The 15,322-nt window shown below is 35.2% G+C and overlaps 1 protein-coding gene across 1 annotated transcript in view; it reads left to right on the forward strand.

The window, feature by feature from the left end:
- Window positions 1–8,780: 8,780 nt before the first annotated feature.
- LOC140156752 (uncharacterized) overlaps window positions 8,781–15,322 on the forward strand; it is a 40,100-nt gene continuing 33,558 nt past the window's right edge. Inside the window, 1 exon segment of the mRNA XM_072179713.1 lies at window positions 8,781–9,721. Coding sequence (XP_072035814.1) covers window positions 9,463–9,721 — 259 coding nt within the window. The 5' untranslated portion in view covers window positions 8,781–9,462.

Raw genomic sequence — 15,322 nt, forward strand, 5'->3', positions numbered from 1 at the left:
AGATAGTTAATCAGTTACTTCGTCGATACCAATATCAGCAGTAGATAGCCCCTAAATCAATACTATATAAGCGTTAGATAGTTATATATTTCATGAATATCAATATCAGCAGTGAATAGCTACATAATCAATACTAAATCAAGATAGTTAATCAGTTACTTCGTCGATACCAATATCAGCAGTAGATAGCCCCCTAAATAAATACTACATCGCCGTTATATATTACTTATAATACCAATATCAGCAATAGATAGTTCAATACTCAACACTACATCAAGGTTGCGTCATCAATACCAATATCAGCAGTAGATGGCCCCCTAAATCAATACTACAGCCTGTCTAAAAACATTCCCTCATTTCAAATCATTAGTTTTGGTTTCTCTTTTGTTCAGAAACCAAAAATCAAGGGATTAAAAAGTGGTCTGCAATCATAACACTATTGTGCTGGGAGGACACAAGAGGGTATATATAATCAAAAGTATAATGGCCTATAACCATACGTATATAATAGCCGATTGTGCTAACATTTTCATTATCGATATCTATCAACGCGGGCGACAGTTGATGCTTTCTGCCGTAGGTGGCACACTTCCATGACACCTTATAATTACACCCGAGTTCCGAGATTCGTTTGAAAAGTTATGCATATACATCGTTGAGACATAAAGGATGGATATATACGAGGCCTACATGTAGTAATCATGTGCATATATTGAGGGGTGGGGAGGGGGTGTTTTGTTTATTTGTCTGAAATATAAACGATGCATGATGATGTAGATGATTTGATTATGAATTAGATTATTCCCCGGAAAGCACAACCCATACCTCTTACCTATGTTCCCTCCGCCACCTATATATAACCTCCTCCCTCCCCCCTCCCCACACTCGATATCGACTCTTCCCTATTATTCCACTCCACTCTTGAGCTCCCCTCTCCCCCTCCTTCCCTTCCCACTTCCAATGCTCTCTCCCCTCTGTTTCTCTTTGTCCCTTACCCTTACCCCCCACACACACACACACACACACACACACACACACACACACACACACACCCTTTCCCTGACGATCTCTTCTCTCTCTCTCTTCTCCAATAAATAAATTGAATAAAAGTCAGTTTAAACCAACTTTCTATGATATTGATCTTCCGTCATGCGACATGCACATAAATAGAGTTGTGTATAATAGTGTTTATATCACTGAAGTCATAATCTGTCAAGTGTCTATTGTAATGTCTGTGGAAATATTTCGATGGTCTATATATTTTCACAGTGAAATCAGCTTAGGCTATTTCGTAGTCTCAAGTCAATGCTTTCAAACTAAATCAATGCTTTTAAATGTAGACTGCTTTGTTCGACTTCTCTGCTCGTGAATATTGCACTGCGAAATTTAAACATTTCTTTTGTATACTTAGATCAGGTAACTCGAAAATCCTGTAATTTTATTCGTCACACCACTTATAAGAAACTGAAACCAAAACCGAAACTACCTGTCACAAATGTTTAGTTTTAAACAAAAGGTAGAAACAATGAGTTCGATATCTTGTGATTCAAGTGGATAGGGAGGACAATAGGAAACCACGTGACCAAAACCAAAACCAAAACTAAAACTCAATATTTGAAATGAGGCAGTGTGCAAAAGAAAAGCGCCCTCTTTGGCAATTAGGAAGTACCGTTGTGACATGACGCTGACATCAACGTCAAGGGCATAGTCTTAGCTCACAAATGCCGTTTGTTCTGTTCAATTTGCTTATTTTAATCTCGAGATATGTTTAGTTAACAACGAAAGGGTAAAATCACAATTGTGCCACTTTTACTAGAGAAGAGGGCTGCACATATAAATCAATTACAGCATCAAGTTTATCAAAGAGTTCCTTAGTGAAATCAAAAGAATGCATCAATTACACAACAATACAAATTTGTTTTGACTGTTGAGTTTAGAGTTACTAGCAAGCAAAAACATTGGTGTTCCATTTTTGTCTAGGTGCGCCCATTTTGGTACTTAAATTGACTCGTCTAGAATTCATGTAAAGTGTGCTCAGGCTTGTAGATTTATGCTTGATATATGCTTGTTCGTAACGCAGTAATAGAACACTGCTCCTTTTTTACACACTCATTCATAATCATGATGTGAAAGTCCAATAGGATTAGCCGATAAATTGATAGTGCACCTCGTGCATTGATCTAGAGGTCAATGGCTAGTATGAGTTTGTTGTAGTAAAACTAAATGACAATTAATATCAATCCATTTGCAAATAGATTGTTACTTCATCAACGTAACGTAAGCAGAGGCTAGCTACTTAATTATCACTGCATCAGATGCACCGTTTTGGACGGTTCTTTACAAGAAATTGTATCAACTACAATATAAATTACCTCCACGAACAGTTGGATAAATTACACTGTTTAATTATTTCATAGATAAAAGTTTTACACGCCAGATAACAACCTTATTCACCAGTCAGTGGCATGCAGGCTGGTATTACGGTACATCACTAACAGGATCAGACACCTTAGTTTTATATAGATGGATATTGTATTGTTGCAGGAACAATTCGTAGAGTCCCGTGTCGAGAAGTAGTGCATTGCATACATATTTACCCAAATAGCGCTATGTTCACATTTTATCCCAAATTTTAGTTCTTTTATTTTTAATGAGTCATTCTATTTTATATGTAAAGTTGTTGGAGATGAGAATTCGAAATGGAGCTATGACTTCATTTATGCCATTTTAGGCAATCAAATGCCCATTACAAAGAAAAGAACATAAATTATAATAAAATTAGCTCATAAATTATGGTACTTGAGCAGGTACTTAAATTGAATAATACTTCTTAAGAGGGGTTATATAAAGCGCAACAAATGCCCTATGCCTTGGTGGTTATGAATCAAAGCAGATTATACGGTTACTTTCATCAGCACCAAAATAAATGAATGAGCATCACCATTTATAAACTACATACCCGTTACATAGCTATAAATATATGAAGAGTTTGGTTCCAAAAGGCGCTAACTCGAAAGGCTGCTTTGTGCAAAATTCATTTGAAGATAGTCCTAAGAGTAGCAGTAACCTTGCCAATCTAATAACATTGCTATAACAATTTGTTGGTTCTCTTTTTTTTTAAATAACTGCAAATCTCTTTAACCTCACACGTGCGAAGAAGAAATAATAAATTTAAATGTTTTTTTTGTTGTTTTTTGTTCCAAAAGGAGTTAAATCTAATGGCAGCCATTTTTAAACTTTGTATTGGAGAATTTTTAGGGGACAAAATGATGTTGAAAATTGCTATAGAGTTACAAACATATTCATTCCAATTAATGTCATTTAACTTAAAATGTTAAAATATAAGAAAAAATGGATTTGGCGCCTTTCGGAAACAAACTCTTGAAATAAAGACTGAATTAAAAAGACTAGTTTACATTATGTCCTGTCAAGCAGACCGAAAATGTCGTTCTCCGCAGGTCAACAACCAATCACGCCGTTCCTTTGCCCTGGTGTCAGACGCAAATAAGTCTTTTTAATTTTGTCTTTGATTATTTATTTATTTACAACAATTAGAGTCAGAGACCAGGTTGGCCTAAATACACCAAACACAAAATAAAAGGGACAAACGTAAAATGGAGAAACCAAGTCGATGAGAAAAATTAAATACAGCCAAAACAAACGAGGTGGAGAAGGAGATGGCTAGAACACATGGTCACTTGAAGGCGACCAGGGATGGACATTTGACAACAGCGTCAGAAAGGTAATTCCATTGGGTAGGTGCATATCAAATATGGTAGCTTGTGGGAACAATGATTTTTGAAACCGGGAGAGACGGGAAAATGGAGTAACAAGGGCACAGCTGTTGAAGGCGCGGATGCAGTTTATATGGGTTGGGTGGAGAGCAACGCCTGTGAAGGATCTGATACAGGTGGCAGAGAGGGGCGTTTAGAGAGGAGTGGGGGAGGTCTACTTTTGAGAATAGATCCTCATGAGATTTTTTCCATTCCTGCAAGATCACGCGGAAGACGAAGCGCTGAGTGGAGTCTAACCAGTTTGTGAGCATCTCTGGTTAAAAGGGTGCCTGAAAAGATACCTGAATTTGGGCAACAATTTTCAGTCATTATCAAATTTATTGGAGTTTAAGGGGACATTTCCTGAACTTAAACACCAATAAGTAAACTTGCAATGTAACAGTTTTAAAAATGGGAGGAGCTTTAAAATATGGTTCTTGAAATTGGAATTGGTAGATAATTACTTCATCAATACAGCAGTAGATAGCTACTAAATCAATACTACATAAACGGTAGAGAGTTAATTCATCAATACCAATATCAGCAGTAGATAGCTACTAAATTAATACTATATCAGCGGCAGAGAGTTAATTCATCAATACCAATATCAGCAGTGGATAGCTACTAAATCAGTACTACATCAGCGGTAGATAGTTACTTCATCAATACCAATATCAGCAGTAAATAGCTAATCAATGTTACTATGTCAATAGGCCTACATCAGCAGTAGATAGTTACTTCATTAATACTACATCAGTGTTAAATAGTTACTTCACCAATATCAATATCAGCAGTTGATATACATCAGCGGTAGATAGTTATCAAGACCAGTTATGCCAGTATCAGCAGTAGGTAGTTACTTCATCAATACTTCATCAGCGGTAGACAGTTACTTCAGCAATACCAATATAAGTAGTAGATAGCTACTAAATCAATAACAGCGGTAGATAGTTACTTCATCAATACCAATATCAGCAGTAGATAGCTACTAAATCAGTACTACATCAGCGGTAGATAGTTACTTCATCAATACCAATACCAGCAGTAAATAGCTAATCAATATTACTATGTCAATACATTAGCAGTAGATAGTTACTTCATTAATACTATACATCAGTGTTAGATAGTTACTTCACCAATTTCAATATCAGCAGTAGATATACATCAGCGGTAGATAGTTATCAATACCAGTCATGCCAGCATTATCAGTAGGTAGTTACTTCATCAATACTACATCAGCGGTAGATAGTTACTTCATCAATACCAATATCAGCAGTAGATAGCTACTAAATCAATACTACATCAGCGGTAGATAGTTACTTCATCAATACCAATACCAGCAGTAAATAGCTAATCAATGTTACTATGTCAATACATTAGCAGTAGATAGTTACTTCATTAAAACTACATCAGTGTTAGATAGTTACTTCGCCAATTTCAATATCAGCAGCGGTAGATAGTATACAAATATTTACTGCTCATGAGGGATCTGGTGGAATCTATTGGTCCCCGAGGTGAACTGGAGACCGTGAGCCTACTATTTTCCCGAGACCGCCAGGTCGAGGGAAAATGGTAGGCTCACGGTCTCCAGTTCACCGAGCAATAGATTCCACCAGATCCCGAATTTAGAGCAGTAAATATTTGTTTTATATCCTTCATTAATATATTCTTTGTTCATTAAACACAAGGCATAGGCCTAGGCATAAATGTAGGCTAGGCCTAGTCAAGGCTACCGTCGGCCTTGCTTTGTTTTGATTGAATGCACAAAGCACGCACACAGTTGAGTGGCTAAAGCTTACCGTGAAAATGTGTGACAACCTCTATAATACCGCCGTGAAACGAGTAACCATGTTAACATGTTCCCTGTTATTTCACCATCAATATTAAGATACTGATCCTGATGTAACTCAGATTATGCCATTAAACCGCCGTATTTTAGCTGCACTTCTGTCATGTCTGTGCTGCTAAATTGTATGCTTCGCAAGACAAAACGAATTGCTACACATTAATACCCCGGAGCCGGTACTGATATCCCGCGTATGTGGCGAGTTGCATTGACCACTAGGAACTGCAACGCGGTTATGAGGTCATACGCGCTCCGGGACGCGCTCAGAGGGAGATAGTAAAACTATTTCCCCGGGAGATAGTACTTTGAATAGTACCCGTTCCTCATCAATCGGCTTGTTAACAAGTTTGCAAAATAGCAAAACTATTTTTGGTCACATGATACTCGTTTAACCAATTAATGAACGAGAATATATTAATGAGGGATATAATTATCAATACCAGTCATGCCAGCATTAGCAGTAGGTAGTTACTTCATCAATACTACATCAGCGGTAGATAGTTACTTCATCAATACCAATATCAGCAGTAGATAGCTACTAAATCAATACTATATCAGCGGTAGATAATTACTTCATCAATACCAATATCAGCAGTAGATAGCTAGTAAATTAATACTACATCAGCGGTACATAGTTATCAATACCAGTCATTCCAGCATCAACAGTAAATAGTCAGTAGATAGTTACTTCATCAATATTATATCAGCGGTAGATAGTTACTTCATCAATATCAGCAGCAGATAACTATTAAATTAATACCAGCAGTATATATAGCTACTTCATCAATACCAATATCAGCAGTAGATAGCTACTAAATCAAAACTGCAATACATTAGCAGTAAATAGCTACTTAATCAATACTACATCAGTGTTAGATAGTTATATAAAATATCAGCAGTAGATAGCTACTAAATCAATACCGTCAGTATATAATTATAGCTACTTCATCAATAGCAATATCAGCAGTAGATAGCTACTGAACCAATACCAGCAGTATATATAGTTACTTCATCAATACCAATATCGGCAGTAGATAGCTACTAAATCAATACCAGCAGTATATATAGCTACTTCATCAATACCAATATCAGCAGTAGATAGCTACTAAATCAATACTGCAACAGCGGTAGATAGTTACTTCATCAATACCAATATCAGCAGTAGATAGCTTCTAAATCAATACCAGCAGTATATATAGCTACTTCATCAATGCCAATATTAGCAGGAGATATAGTAAATCATTATAAGCCGAACAAACTTTAAGTGCAAGCAACTCGGTTAGTTCAGATGGCGTATAGAGGCTCGCTATGGAGTTGCTTAACCCTTTATTGTTATTGTTGAAAATTTATAAATATATATCATATGATATGTTTATTGAAACAGTATGCATAATCGCAGATTTTGAGTTGGTATTTCAGACAATAGCTTTAAAATTCTAAAAATTGATTAACATATTCATTATAGATATAAAATATCATTAATTACATCGGTCAATTAATAAGCCCATCCATCAACCAGTTTCCGACTCACAAATTACAGATATTTATTTTGTAAAGTATTTGAAACCACCGGAAGATAATAGTAACGTAAAGAAAGTACATCCAAAGTGGTGGGCATACTGTGCGTATCGAGTCTCCAAATTATCAGCATTCAACCGCGTGGCAGTAATGAAATTAAGTATTTGGTCTTTTTTGCGTTAAGTCCCTTAAGATTTCAGTGTTCACACCTCTTCATCTTACTTAAAATGGGTCGTATTCACAGAGTGCGATAAAGTACGGGAAGGAAGCAGTGACATACACTTTCTTGTCCTGCTGCTGTCTTCTCAACACGATATTGATGCAAAGAAATGTGATACGAGATATCTAGTTTGACGAACCATCCGGTGGTTGCTTTAAATATCCTTGTAAATTTGGCGCAAACAATGGAACGATTTATAGAATACGGTAGAGTGATCGTGGTTGTAGTGAGTGAGCCAGCTAGTGGAAGTCCCTCAAGGTTTCACGCCTGGTGAATGGGCTTGATTGAAGAGACCTGATCGGTTTACCCAGAGAGATACATTCACAGTTCGCTGAGCTCAGCTCTAGGGATTTACAATGAGCAACGCAGCGACCTGCTGTCAGTATTTAACTCACATAAAACAAAATCATCTCTTGCTTATTTAATAAAATCCAATATTTTGTTGTTTTGTCAAAAGTAATCTTTACAAAATAAAAGTAAGTATTCAGTTGACATCTCGGCTCAAAGCGATAATTCTTTGGATTTGAGTTGATATTGGATTCTACCCAAAGCTTATATAAAATAAAAGGCTTAAGTCAGATGAAATTTAAATATGCCATATTACACCTCGGTGAAATAATATCACATTTTTACATTAGTAAGGATTTCAATGCGTTGCGCTTAGGAGTACCGGAGTAGATTTAGGACTATTAAATTCAGTCTATAACATGTGCCCTATGATCTTAATATAACCGCATTTTTTTCATATTTTTCTTATGACTCCATCCTTCACACGACTCATATTTCCCTCAGCCGGCTAACATAGAGATTTCTATCCTATCATGTAGTACCTTGCCACTAAATTAATGTCATGTTTGGACGAGTTTTCAATACTGTATCAATGTTCCGAACTCGTCTATTACTTTTAAGTTGATTTAATTTACATCTATGATTTTACATAAATCTTTCCATGATCACGTGTCATAGAGAGGATTACGGTTGTATCGCACTAAGGGATTTATTATAGTATCGCTTTTAAGTACACCTTAAATCAGCGCATCTCTGACACATAAAGCCGTGATTTTCTTTTCGCCTTCTTTTTCTCATCGCTTCAGGGTGCGTGATACTAGAGTTGAGAAACATTTTCAAAGGTAATCTAGGTTGTAACGTCAACAAAGCTCCGGGGGAAAGAATCATGTCGGTTTTGAGCCAGTATAGTTCTCAGGTAATAAAAATGATATGGAGAAGTCAATTCGACAATGATTGTAAAAATATGACAAAATGGTGTCGAGTCGTATCTCCAAGGGAATTTCGTTGAGTGGCCACTGAGTGTCACACGCATGCGTGATGTGTGATATGGCGGTAGACTTAGTTGGGTTAAATTGTATTTTGTACGATAATGATTCAGTCTTAACGTTGACAGAGTACAAGCTATTATCAACAAGGAAAAACGTTCTCTTGAGACGAACCATGTTCATTGGTTACTTCACCCAGTTCCGTCACACCCAGTTGGCTAACCTTACTACAGCATGCTAACTATAACTAATTAACAATACCAATTTGACTCTTAACTCACACGCGCAACTTTAGTAATAGTCACAAAGCCTGCCCTCAATGTGAGGAGAGTAAAAAAGAGCGAGATTGAATCAATCATATTCAATCCATCTCCAATGAAATATCTAAACAAAAGCATGCGAGGTTGGACCTTACATATGCCGCAGGCATGCCAGGCTGACTGCAGTTAGCCACTCGACAGAAAAGAAGGATATACTACCTTGTGTTGTTGGTCAAATCTCGACAGTTGTGAAATATGCAATCGGAAGGGTAACATCATTTTATCTCCCTAGCTCCGACGGACGCCGAGAGATTAGTATCTTGTTATCTCTCCTACATCTCTATATGGACACATCATTATCCCCAGAACTTGCTACTACAAGTAACAATATTACTCTACTTTCGATCAGATATTTTATATGAATTGTCTGCAATCCACTTGTATGCACTGAACTTTTTTACAAACATTTTGGACATATATTTCTCAGAGACGATTTTAATTTAAGTGGTTTTGAGATACGTCGCATCAGTACAGTCATCATCATCTTCAGTCATCAGCGTTGTGAGCCGCGATGGATGCCCAGTTAGTCGCGGGGAGATTTCAGCAGGCGATGCGCTCGTTACCAGCCGCCGCTTACCAAGGCTTTTCCTTCGCTGCACCGGGTTTAGGGTTTCACACTGCACATCCATACGATTTCCCAAGCCCATCAGCTTCTTCTGCGTTGTCTTTCTCCTCAAATACTTACAGTTCCAAAGGGAAACATGGTGCGGACAATAATTCATCTTCTGGGAAAGGAGAAATTAACAACAACTTGAAGGAACTTGACGCAGGTAGGTTATGACATTATAGAAGAACTTGTTATATAATTGAGACTCTTCATGTTGTTATATTCTTTATATTTATATTCTTTATGTCATGTACTAACCATGCTAAACCTTATTTTCTACAGCTTGGATGTAAATAGGTAAGAAAGGTTTGAGAATTTCCATCTTGACAATGAAAATATTACACCGTGTTATAGCACTAATAACACAAAATATTATCCTTAAAAACCAGCGTTGACACACCATCAACGCACTAAATCAAATTATGCTTTTATGGAAACATTACCTACACCAGAGACCTACACGTTAAGCCACACAATTATCTTGTTAATGCTATACGATATCAACCTTAAGAGAGGGTAGAATTGAACTATATAATATAATATTAATCACTTAATTGGACGCCACATTAACTTATCCATTAGCAAACACAGTGTATAAATACCCATCATGTTGAATATCATAATGATGCCGGCCGGGAAATATTGAAATAAATACTAAAGCATGGTTCCATAGACATCTAGGTCATGTATTGTGACTAATTACAATAAATTCATGTCAAATTTGCTTGTATGGTTTAGTATCACTTACTATATCGAACATGTCCGAGTTTCGAGAGAGCTATTTTAATTTTCCCAGCAAATTACTTACTTAAACTGCCGGTTCAAAACTCGTCTTAACCATGCATGTTTTTGAAGAAAAAAATTATTTCCATTCAATATATTTACATAAATTGGTATCAACCTCTCTTTTAGTTACACTCTTTTGGACAAGACCAAATGAGCATCTTAGTTATGACAACAAAACTTTTTTCAACATGTTACGTGGATGTTGATGACATGGATCACACAAATTGCTATTTTGGATGATAACCATGCCTTTCTCATTCTCCATTAAGCAATCTTTGAGAACTAATGTATTTTTTATACAAACACATAGGCATTGTGCCGTCGCCGCAATTTTTCCAAAATAACAACAAAACTTTTTCAAGTATGCTCCGAAAGAGGCGGAGTTCGAGGACATCAACGACACATATTGGCCTCTTTGATCATGAGCAAGTGTCTCGCATTCGCATGCGCATCATCCACAAAAATATACTTGTTCAAGAATGCATGCGATAATAACAACTTCATGAACACTGATAGGGTCTCTTAAAAATAAGTGTGTAAAGGAATTATAATGATTTAATGTAGGGGCCTAAGAAGTGAGATTAAAAAAGTTACTTTTATAACACCAACAGTTCCGTAATTTAATTTGATAAATTGTAGCAATTTCACTTCGTCAAATATTTTCGAATGTTTAGAATAAGATCAAAATTGTTATGTCCATTTTAAAGAAAACATTTTACAGAATTATATTCCCTTCTGTTTATTATTGTAACCAAAAAACTTATTGCCTGTATTGCATGCACATATTTACAAGATGTAAGACGGTTTGTCAAGAATAATGACAAAGCACAAATGAGGTCTGGAACATATTCATTTTGTAACACAAGTAACTTGTAAAGTTTTGTTGGTTTAAAACCCCTATAAATGGCAAATTATACATAGCTTTAGAGTGTAAAAGATTTTGTATGCTTTCAATTACCAGGCCATATTATACACCATAGACACTATTTGTTGACTTTAAGTGCCACTTTTTGAACAGAATAAATATCTCTTTTGGGTAACAAAACAGCCCACCCTTGTGCCTTGTGTTCTCTTAGACCAATCTAACAGGCACGGTCTGGATATGTCGGCTGTCTTGTGTGCATTATAAGTCATTTGCCTACCAATAATAAAGATATAATAGGAATCAGGGAGAAAATCAACGAAGCTATTTACATATTTAAATCGAGCAACTAATTTATTTACAGATTTAAATCGAGCTAAATGCACTGATCCATCAACTTATTTTGGGCTCAACGTGTACCTAATTTAATAAAGATAAATTGGTGAATTTCTATTGTTTTAATGACTTTTTACAGCAAATTGGTTGCTTCTAGGTAGCTTAAAAGGAGTTCCTGTTTTGCATTTTCACAAATTGTACCATTTACTAAGTTATTCCAAGTTTTAATCAATTTCGAGAAGAAAACTATTAAAATGGTGTTTGGCGTTTTGCGTCAGAAAGCGGACTCTGATATCAAGAGATAAGACAGAACATGAATTATGTAAAATCACATGAAGTCAAAATAAGACGTACTCCTGTCTTCTCTGTATAAGGAAAATAACGGATATATGAAATTGAATTATACAGTGGCCTCGGCATTTTCATTATTTAAACTTCCGATCTCTTAAAATATCAATCATCTTATGTCAAAATATCAATTCTTTGCTCATATATTAACCATATCAGTACGTCTCTAGAGATATTTGGCGTAAAATAAAATAGATAATGGACTTCTTTAATAGACTGATTCGCCCAATCATACCCACTATACTTTTATTAACTAATTATATATTAATCATATATGAGGTCTTTTTTTATCAATGCAGCATTAGTTATAACTAACTCAATCATAAGAGAGATAAAATAAAAATTTAAATAATTTGAGATCAGGAGAAAGTGACTTGTATTTAAGTCATTCCTTTGATGAAATTATTTCAAATAGTGAAATAAATTGAGGCAAACAAAAGTTGGTTGATATCATTCATCATTCCTAATAGAAACTATCCGTTAAATACTATTTCAAATGAATGCTTCTATAACAATTGGCTATTGTATGGCTGCCTCTTTTACCTGGTCAAATGTTTATTATTATGAAAAAAATATACATGCATGTAGGCCTAAAGACGGAAAGAAAAAACAATAGAGATATACACCACTCATGCATGAGCAGCTCGAAAGTGATATTGAAAAATATATCGCATTTTCGGTACTAAGAACAATTTTAAAGGGCTTTTGTTTAGTCATTTTATCGAGTCATTATATATTAGACTTACGGGATAAGTATATGATCGTATAAATTTCTACATTTAAAATTAATTAATTATTCAATACATCATTGTTGCGCTGTAATATTTCATACAAGTAAGGCCCATTAAATTCATAATTAATTGTCATGTCAAGAGTTTAATTGCTTGCCGTTTGTCTTTACAACATCCTTTCCATTATTGATAATGAAGGTAAAACACCTTTTTGCGCAAGCTCGTGCACTTTTCTTTGGCTTCTATACCGCTTGGCTGCGCTTCCACGAATGCTATATAACGATTGAAATATTCAATTTGTTAATTAACATTTTAAATGCTAATCAGTCATGTGCAAATTCAATTTGCGAAGTAATTTGGAAAAAGTGCTTATTGCATTATAACAATAATTATAGGATATCCAGGGACTGCTTGGCATATTTTATGTAAAATGAATTTTGATAAATGACATTTTCACGAAATATCACCATGCAGAATCTGACGACAGAGTGCTCGCACGTGATCAGTTGTGATCTGATGTTTCTTTCAATTAGTTCGTTTTGTTTTGCTTTTTATGAATGCAATGTAGACAATGCAGACACCAATTCAAATGTTCAATTTGTTAATTAACATTTTTGAACGCTAATCAGTCATGTACACATTCAATTTGCGAAGTAATTTGAAAAAAGTGCTTATTGCATTATATAACAATTATAGGATACAGACTGGTTTTGCATGTTTTGTGTAAAAAAATGAATTTTTATAAATGTCATTTCATTATAAGAATATAAAATATCAGTATGCAGATACTGACGACAGAGTGCTCGCACGTGATCAATTGTGATCTGGTGTTTCTTTTAATTAGTTCGTTTTCTTTTGCTTTTTGTGTGGGGGCGTGTGTGGGGGGGGGGGTGTGGGGTGTGTTTAAATTGATATTTTCTTTTAATTAAAAGCTCTAAGTCTTTTGGTTCAGGTAAGTTAACCCAAGTGCTATAACTCTCTCTATATATAAACATTGAATTGTACATGACATCTCATCACGAATGTTGCATCTTCAAACAAATGACGTGGTAGCAATGTGACATCACCTGAGATGATCATGGTTTTCTGACAGTGGGAATGCGACACTTGAAATTTTTTTATGTATGTACAATTTGCGGCTAAGTTAGGGTTAAGGTTAACAATCAAAATAGAATTGATGTTATTTATACTTATTTACCTACTTTGGAAACAGTATTCAGTTGTATATAGTAATTGACATTATATCCTCGCAGACGTCTTTGTGGTTCAAGGGCGCATGCTCCTTTGGAAAATCACAAGTTTGAAATCATTTCTTTTAATAGAATACGGTATTGAATGATGAAATCATACCGATAATTTTTTTAATCATCATCCAGTATTAAATGTGAACCTTTGTTTCTTATTCTTTTTAGCCTATATTATGCAATAGTATAAATAAGCTGTAGGTGTTATGCTTTTTAAATAAATCAGACATATATATGAAACTTATGTTTCAACTATAAAGCTCTAATTAACTGCAAATCTCGCTTTCCTTGTTTCAAAAATGATATATAAGCCACAAGCAATGGCGCAGTATAAAACAGTAAATTGGCAACATGTATTCATGTATTTACATGTTATTTACAATAATGAGACTGGATTGTCACTCGCGTTTAATTATTACCCTGTCATTAGGACCAATCGCACTTTTATGAAAATCAAGGTTAATTGAATCTTATTATTTAATTTTGTTATTTGTCTTTGTACATTTATAGACTATGATACATGAAGTATGAATTAAGGTAATGTTCATTCAAATCGCTATATTAATTGAGCTCGTGTGGTTTATTCTCCGAAGGCCATACATTTAATTTGTCAAAAGTCCTTTTCTAACTAGGCCAATGACGTCTAAACTTTCTTCACCCGTTTTATAAACATCTAATCACTAAAGTATCACACCGATTTCTTCATCGCATTTTAGTTTATTTTGCAGCAAGCTTTTTTCTACAAATTGTTTTTCACTAGACCACCAGCACGAAATTTACCCTTAACAAAACACTTAAGTAAGTGGTAATTATCTGGATGACAAATATGCGCAATGATAAATGAGTCCTACTGACTGAGTCGTGGCTCGTTTGAACCAAACCTAGTCAGTTTAGTAAACATACTAAGGATGGACTCATGGAAGGTTATATCTATTTATCTGTTTAGTTGTCACTTACATGACAAGCGCCAAATTAATTTGACTTTTTCCTCCCTCCTTTGTTATCATATTAGTGCAAGTCTGTTCAGCTTTTGATGCCGTATTGATGCATGGCTAAAACACGCCTTGTTCATGTTGTTTGGCGAATCCACTCCTTAAACATTCTTACATTTTAGCATGAAATCGTGTGCTCAATAATCATGATAATTGTAGCTAATTGTTTAATCGCATTTTGTTATTCACGTATAGGCATATCATGTATTAATGATAAATTAGAGCGAATTTGTCCATTAATGTTGAGGTACTTCATCATATCATCGTCATCATCATCGTCGTCGTCGTCGTCGTTGTTGTTGTCATCGTCGTTATCATCGTAAACTATATCATCATTAACATCATCGTATCATCATCAGGACCTTCATCATCATCATCATCATTGTCGTCGTCACCAACATCATCATAATCACATCTTCTTCGTCAACATCATCATCATCATCATCATCATCATCATCATCATCA

Source organism: Amphiura filiformis, chromosome 1 (genome assembly GCF_039555335.1).
Source record: "Amphiura filiformis chromosome 1, Afil_fr2py, whole genome shotgun sequence".
In the NCBI taxonomy this organism is placed as follows: domain Eukaryota; kingdom Metazoa; phylum Echinodermata; class Ophiuroidea; order Amphilepidida; family Amphiuridae; genus Amphiura; species Amphiura filiformis.